Source organism: Cynara cardunculus, unplaced genomic scaffold, assembly GCF_001531365.2.
Source record: "Cynara cardunculus var. scolymus isolate 2C unplaced genomic scaffold, CcrdV1 Un_Scaffold_645, whole genome shotgun sequence".
In the NCBI taxonomy this organism is placed as follows: Eukaryota; Viridiplantae; Streptophyta; class Magnoliopsida; order Asterales; family Asteraceae; genus Cynara; species Cynara cardunculus.
The window spans coordinates 91,531-99,983 of record NW_020200599.1 but is presented as its reverse complement, the minus strand read 5'-3'; the positions used below and the strand labels follow the sequence as shown (position 1 = coordinate 99,983).

Here is an 8,453-nt window from a genome sequence, read left to right as displayed (position 1 = left end):
GAAATACTTTGAGCCATTATGGAAAGCTAATCTAATTTTACCCTTTTTTATTATCTCATTAAATATCATTAATCTAATTTGACCATTTTGCCCTTTTTTTATTATCTCATTAAATGTCATTAATCTAATTTTGGAATCACATTAATTAAGATTCTTTTCAATTTTAACCATTGATATTTAAGATGTGTGGTTGAGATTGGTTCTCACAGTTACCACAAACAACTCAGTTCTCATTTGATTAAGCCCCTATATATATATATATATATTATACATATATACATGGAAAATTTATTACTAATTCTCGGGGTTGGGATGAAGGGTATCCCGTCACTAGTCAATTCAGGGATTTCCCGGTTAAAAACGGGTTCTATATTGGGTTACCCGTCGAAAACGATTTTTTTTTTGCCATCCCTCTACTTAGACTTACCAAAAAGTTATTGCTTAAAATACCTTTTAAAATTATAGATCTATCTAATATTAGCGACAAACTTTCTTTTATAACACTTGATTATTGGATCAAATTACTTGGCGTTTACAAGAGCATTGGGTTTGCGGGGCGGGAATAGACGGAGATGGTTGGTCATTGGTGGGTTGCTTGTTTGGCGACGATGGGGTTAGACCGGAGACGTTTAGTGGGTTGCTTGTTTGGTCGATGATAGGATTTGGTTGATACTGATGTGGTCTTTTAAAACTTGGCAAAACAGGCCCCTGAAACAATTATAAAGTTCATAAAGAAAGGACAGAAATTCCCCCAAGTTAACGGAGGATTTTGACGGTTGTTAACACGAACGACTTGAGCCGTAACAAAAACAAAACCATTGCGACCGTCCCTGTACTTATTTCAATTCAGGAATCCAATCCATAATTTCCACCAAACTATAGGGATGAAATATGTAATTTACTCTACATAAAATTTAAAGAAAGAATAAAATATAAATAGAAAAATGTACTCATCTTTTAGAAGAAAAATATGTTTTATTTTGAGGTTATATTGGTAAAACATAACTAGGAATGGCAACGGGCCGGGTTCGGGCCGGGTATTAGTATCCCCGTCCCCGAAACCGATAACTAAAACCGTCCCCGTAACCGTCCCGATCCCCGTCGGGGATCTTATCGGGGATCCCCATCGGGTCCCCGATCCCCATTGGGGAACCCGTTAAGGGTAAAAGTTCTCTTTTGCATCGTTGGTTATAATCGAACCCGAACCCGAACCCGAAACCCGAAACCGATATTGAAAAAATTACAATATGTTAATTTTCACAATTAAAAGTAAATTACAATTTTTTTAAAGATCTAAGTTTAAATGTCTCAAACATAATTGAACTATTTACAAACAATGTATTAGATTACAATATAAAACTAAACAAAAATTCGAACATCATACAACTAAAATAACGGTTTTTGACAAATAAACTAGACTTTTCGTGAGCTTTATTTGGGTTGTTGAGGTAAAGTGGATAAATTTTATTTAAATTTTAATGTTACTTTTTTTAAAGATATTATATATATATATATATATATATACATATCGGGCCGGGCCGGGCCGGGCCGGTGATCACCGTCCCCGCCCCCGTCCCCGTCCCCGTTAAAATCCCCGAAATCGTCCCCGATCCCCGTCCCGTCCCCGATAAAATGTCCCCAAACCCGGCCCGAAAGTTTCGGTTTTCGGTTTTCACCGTCGGTTTCGGTTTTTTTTGCCATCCCTAAACATAACTTTGTTCCATAGGACGTGTTCCACTCCCTGTTTCACATAAAAATATTGTCAAACTTGGAACAATGATTTTTGCGCTCTTCTATTATATCTTGTCCATGTACCAAACACACTTTATTGGATGAACATGAGAAAACTAATATTATCCAGTAAGAACAATAATAAATATGAGAAGTCTTACTCTATAAACACTTACTGGTTAAATTATTGCATATGATACCATTTTAATAAACTATAATACTACCAGGTAAAGTAAGTTAAAATCTTAACCCTTACCATTAGACACTTGGCAAATAAAGTTTGGGTAAACAACCCTAAGGGGCATTTGGTTCGTAGATTTTGAAGGAATCCGGTGGAATTGGAATGTTGAATTCTATTGACCAAATTTCATTTTCTCGTTTGGTTCAAACTTTTTCATGAAAGGAATCTTCAAAATTCAACAAATTCTACAAATTCCACAAATAAAAAAAATTTAACGTTCCTTAGCAACTACGTGGTATTTTGATGGAATGAAATTCTCCATCGTCATAATACCAAATATGCTCTTAACTCAATATATCTTAATCTCATAAAACCCAATATAACAATCGTCGACCACCTCCGACCACCGTCGATCTGAATCATCACCGACCACCGCCATCTGAACTACCGTCGCCGACCACCGATATGAACCATCGATCTGAATCATCATCGATCTGAACCACCGTCGATCTGAACCATCATCGATCACCATTCGATCTGAACCACTGTCGACCATCGCCATCTGTACCACCACGGACCACCATCGGTCTGTACCACCGCCAACTATTACAAATCTGAATCACCGCGGGGCACCACCGATTTGAACCACCGCCGACCATCACCGATCTGAACAACCACCGATCTGGACCACCCCCGATCTGAACCACAGTCGATCTGAACCACATCCGACCACTGCCACTTGAACCACCACGGACCACCACCGATCTGAACTACTACCGACCACCAGTGACTACCATCAATTGGAACAACCACCAATCTGAACCACCGCCGATTTGAACAACCACCAATCTGAACTACCGCCGCCACCGCCGATCTGAACCACCGCAGACCACCATCGATCTGAACCACTGTCGACCACCGCCATCTGAACCACTGCGGATCACCATCGCCAACCACCGTCGATTTAATAACGTCGTTTGACATATGATTATATTTGGATTGTGTATTTTATATTGTTTTACATATTAAATAATTATTATTTAAAGTATTTTTAGTTTTAAAATAATAAATTTTTTTCAAAAAAGACATTTTGGTCATTTATCAATATTTCATTTCAATTCCAAAACAACATTTTATGAACCAAACATACAGATTTCATTCTCTTAACATATTCCGTTCCAATATCTATCAACCAAACAAATTATCAAACCTGACAATATTTCATTTTAATTCTTTCAAAATCAATTCTCTTTAACTAAATCCATTGAAAATCATTCTACAAACCAAACTCCAGCCAATTCCAAATTAGCTATTGATACTTTGATAGAGTTATTTTTATATTTTTATAATTTACCTTTTTATATTAAAATCCAAAAATGTCCTAAGAATAATACCTTTAAAATATATATTTTAAGGGTTAAATGCATGAAATAGCAACCTACTTTCATAAAATTTCTTATTATAGCATTCTACTTTTGTTTTTCTTTATTACTGCAATGTACTTTCAAATTATTTTTTATTAAGAGATTGTACTTTAAAAAATCTACCCATAATAGCAATGGGTAACCTGTTACCTTTTAAACCGGTTAACTCTTTGACTTTTTTGCTTGTGTGGCTTTAATGAGGTGATGTGGATGCCACATCATTTTGATGACTTAACTAAAATTAAAATAAAAACTTATTTCAAATTATTATTAGTGATTTTCATTTTTCATTGCTATGATCTAAAAAAACATTTAATTTTTTTTAATTTTTCTTATTAAGTTGCATTCAAATTAAATATTATTAGAATAAAATATTTATTAAATAAATATGAAACATTATTTTCGAGATATACTTTGTTTGTAAAAAAGATAAAGTTTCCTATTTTATGTTGTTCAAATAAATACATATCTTTTAAAGTTCTCTTTAAAATATTAACGAAATAAATTGTTATCTATATTTTTTAATATTGTTATATTAATAAACAATTCAAAAAAGTCTAATTAATTTAATATATTTATACGTCAAGTAAAAAGTTTTTGAACAAATATAATATATTATTTAAAAGATAATTTTTTTTTGGTAAAAAAATGAACAATTCTTATTTTCCTTTTTTCAAAAAACACATATTTTTTAAAAATGTTAGCGAGATAAGTTGTGTTCTACTCGTTTTATTGATATTGATATATTAATGAATAATTTAGAATTTTTTTAATTCATTTAATACATTTATTAAATAACATGTAAAATATCTAAATATTAAAATTAAAAATATAGTGTTTAATAAGAACTAGTAAATGCTATAATAAAATAATTTTGAAAGTACAATGATATGGCAAGAAAATCACATCATTATAGTACATGTGGATAGCCTACGTGGACAATGAGGTGGCATGAAAACCTAGTATAATGAGTAAATTTAAATTAAAAGGTTACCCAATGCTATAATGGGTAAATTTTTCAAAGTACATTGTCCTAATAAAAATTAGTTTGAAAATACATTGCTGTAATAAGAAAAACTGAAAATACAATGCTATAATAAAAAAATTTATGAAAGTAGATTGCTATTTTGTGTATTTTGTCCTATATTTTAATATCAAACGTGTGTGTGAGCACATAATGACAATCACCAGTCCACCATACTCATGTTATATCACCCCACGTGGTGTTTTGCATGTCTTTGATCATCTTACGTGTCCCCCACCCCTCTCTCGGTCTCCCAAATATCAAACTCTCTCTTCTCTCTATCTCCGCAACCGCCCTCGAACACTCCACCAATGTCCGATCGGAGCATCGTCGCCGGCCAACTCCATAGACCACCAAGACCCACCACCGCCGGCGATGGTGGACAATTCATGCGTACATTCCGTCAACGCTCACTCAACTCAACCCAACTAATGGGTATCTTAACCCTAGTCGTCTCCGGCGCAATCTTGCTCCTCCTCACCGGCGTCACCATCACCGTTACCGTTCTTGGCCTCATCTTCTTTTCACCCATCATCCTTCTCACCAGTCCCATATGGGTCCCGATCGGCGCCCTCCTCTTCGTCGTCGTCGCCGGATTCCTCTGTGTTTGCGGAACCGGCTTGGCCGCCGCCGCCGCCGTGTCTTGGTTGTACAAGTATTTCAGAGGGTTACACCCAGTGGGTTCAGACCGGGTCGACTACGCCCGGAGCCGGCTTGCGGATACAGCGAGTCACATGAAGGATTACGCAAGGGAATACGGTGGGTACTTCCAGGGTAAGGTGAAGGACGCCGCTCCCGGTGCTTGAAGGTGGTGGTGAACCGGTCGGAAACATCAAGAATCGGTGGAGAGATGGTTGATAGCCGGATTGTCCATCTTTTAGTTTGTATTCTGGTGTGTATTTCCTCCATCTTCTTTTTTCTTACCAGTAAAGCTCTGTCCAGTGTTTGAAGGATAAAAAATCCAGTGTTATATGCTATAAAAACTTGTATGTACATTTTGCATTGAACATTTTATTTTGGGCATAAATCTGATGGCCTAAATCAAACCAGATGCATTACAGAAGTTAGATCAGTTTCGGATCTACCACATACTACAGAGAACTGATTATTGCGACATGATCACAAGTTTAATTAACACATTGAAACACCTTTTAAGAAGCTAAATCCAGATTGCATCCGATGATTCTTTGGAAAAAGAACCCAATCACTTGAAAATGGTACTGTGCATCTAAATGATCTAATAAACCTTATTGGAGTTGTTGTAAATTGTATTTTGTCGAATATTGAATGGTACGCCTAGACACTTTGTGGAGTGTAAACTATGTAACCAACGCCAATTGGAAATACTCATAAAGTGTTGTTTATGGCCGCCATGGACGTCAATCGTCAAATAGAACTTCAAACTTTTATTCTCCATACTGATGATTTGATTATTTAAAATCAGTTGTTTTTCCTGTGTGTGTGTGTAAATGGAGGACGCTTGACGTAATACGCTTAGTAGTGCGTGTGTTTCTTCATGTGCAGTCCAGGATCTCTTCTTTTTCGCAGGAATTCTCTATGAAGTGTGATGTATAATTTTAATGAAATCGATGATAAATTATGAATTAAATTGATGTAAACAACTAGAAATTGAACAGAAGCTTTGATAAATCGATTTGAACCGAATTAGATCAGATCAAACTAGTTCCTGGATCGATTCAATTCGCTTAAAACCTATCCAAATCGAAACTGAATAGATTTCTTTTTGTTTTTTCAAACTTAGAAACTTAAAACTGCTTTTCATACTCCTAGAGGCTTCGAATACGGACACAATTGCAATAGATTGACATACCTGCTTCTCCTTAGCTCTTTCTCGTTTCAATTTCATCACCACACTTCCACCAATCGGCTTCTTCGTTGCACGTATTCATCATCTCCGGATCTGTATCTCGTCTACTCGAACTCGCTATCTCGCTTGCTCGGCTGCTCGTGTCATAGGTGGTCGTTGTTGCATCTCCGCCATGTACTTTGCCGACGCCCTGCACTAATGTGCTGTGTTGAGGTGAAAACTTGCAGACTTGCAGTTGAAAAGCGAAGCCCAAGTGAGACTTTAGAAGCCCAAAAATCAATTAGCCCAATTTGCTGATACAAAAACCAGGCTTAGATTAAAAAAAAAATGGCTGCACTGTATTAGCTTCTTTTACGGCTTTGAACCAATGTAAAATGACAAAACTATCCTTTCTATTTTTTTTTTGTTAACTCTTTAACGATGATACTTATGGGTGTTCACGGTTCCGTTTAGTTTATGTTAATAAGGAGACTGGGAACCGAACCACATAAAGTATCTCTTCCTACCTGAACCAAAATTTGAACCGTAGGTTGAACCAAATTCGACGATCAAGAGCGGTCTGATCCAAAAAGACCCTTTAAGAATGGTTTGCATGGGGGCTGAATAAAGAAGATCGTTTCTACTAAACTTTGAGATAGAGGATACTTTAAGGATATTTTGTCATGATCCCTATCTTGGTTGCATTCTTTATCCTGGAAAGCTAGTCTAATCTCCGCCCCGGCCTCTGGGCAGTCTTTGATCATCTTGCTAGAGATGCAATTGCTCATGATTCAGTTGCTCGAAGCGCAAACCGCTCTTCGATCTCCCAGTGAGTTGGACGGGAAAAGACATAGGTGGACCCTTCGAGAGTTGTAGGTCCTTGTCGCTGCATGAGCATTAGCTCATTCTGAGGCTTTCCAACCAACCCTGTTGACTAGGAGTATTCAACCCTCCATTCGCAAAGACTATATTGAATAAAAACCTTGGTGATTTCACCCACTAATGGCATCTTACCATCCTTGCTACCATTAGGGGGGGGGGGGGGGGGGGGGGGGGGGGGGGGGGGGTTGTTTCGATAAAATACAAGATATCGTTGTATTGTTGTAAGTTTCCTGTTCCAAACATTTCCTTCAAGTAGACGACTAGTTTTAAATCATATTGCCGATTCGAGTACTTTTTTCACTAAGCGAGAAGGGCCCCTTTATCGTCAATCGGACAAGCACAAATCACTCCAGCAGACATTTTGTTATGGTGGAGAGGGGATGACGTAGTAATCGTGGATGAGAATGTCACGACTCGAACCGAAATAAGGCGGTTACCTACGATTTGGCTCACAATTACGTGAATTTATAAAAAATATCATTCACAATATATATTGATACTTGTTTATATTGTAACATTTAAAGTACTGTTGTTCATGGATGGGACCGCCCGCTCGACTCGCTGAAAAGCGAGTTTGGATTACCCCTTTTCGAAGAAATGGGCAGACCTGGATTGTCGTTTTTAAAATTAATGGGCAAAGCAAAAAAATTGGGCAGACCCATAGGTCCGTTAATACTTTAACAATTAATTAACTTTTATAATTAAAATCTACAAATAAAAAAGTCTTGATATTTACACTCATGATAATAAAACTTTTTGGAAATTTAAAAAAGGATAAACTTAATCCTCAATTAATAAATTCTTTATAATCTCATTTGATCATTTTATTTATCGATACTACATATTTTGCAAAACAATTTTTTTATATATAAATTATGTACATTTTTATGTGTTTACGTCTAATTTTAGCCCTGTTATCCCATGGGAAACTCGACCCATTTATAGGATGAGTTAGGACAAATTTCCAAGCCCCCAAAAAAAGGCTTGGATTTGCTATATTAGGTTTGTTGGACAAGAAAAACAGGTTAGATCCGATCCAAACCCGCGAATTATCAGCTCTAATTTAAAAACTAGCAGTTTTTGGTAAGTATTAACCATTAATCATTCTTTTACGTAATGTTTCGTATTACAGGGGGCGATGTCAAGAAAAGAAACAAACAGGGAAAGGGACATCGAGGGGCACAGCTAAAGGCCCTTTTGTTAACAACTTAATGAGCTTTACGAGACTCACAATTTATTCGGTAAGTTATACATAATTATTTGGTAGTGTCTTAATGATATAGAAATGAGTTTATTCAATAAGCTTTTATAAGGGAGTTTTTTTTATATAGAAAGTCAAGCGTTTTTCAAATCTGTCTTACCAAATTAAAGATCACGCTTCTCTCGTTTATGAAAAAAGAACAT

General features: G+C 36.3%; 1 protein-coding gene across 1 annotated transcript; it reads left to right on the top strand.

Moving 5' to 3' along the window:
* The first annotated feature begins 4,637 nt into the window (after positions 1-4,637).
* Positions 4,638-5,423, top strand: LOC112501869 (oleosin 1-like). Its single transcript, XM_025105613.1, has one exon. It carries the CDS (start codon positions 4,672-4,674, stop codon positions 5,164-5,166), a length of 495 nt encoding a protein of 164 aa, XP_024961381.1. The 5' UTR covers positions 4,638-4,671; the 3' UTR covers positions 5,167-5,423.
* Positions 5,424-8,453: the final 3,030 nt, after the last annotated feature.

Bases quoted from the DNA above. Each gene is read 5' to 3' on its own strand.
- LOC112501869 (XM_025105613.1), top strand. From the start codon at position 4,672: ATGTCCGATCGGAGCATCGTCGCCGGCCAACTCCATAGACCACCAAGA.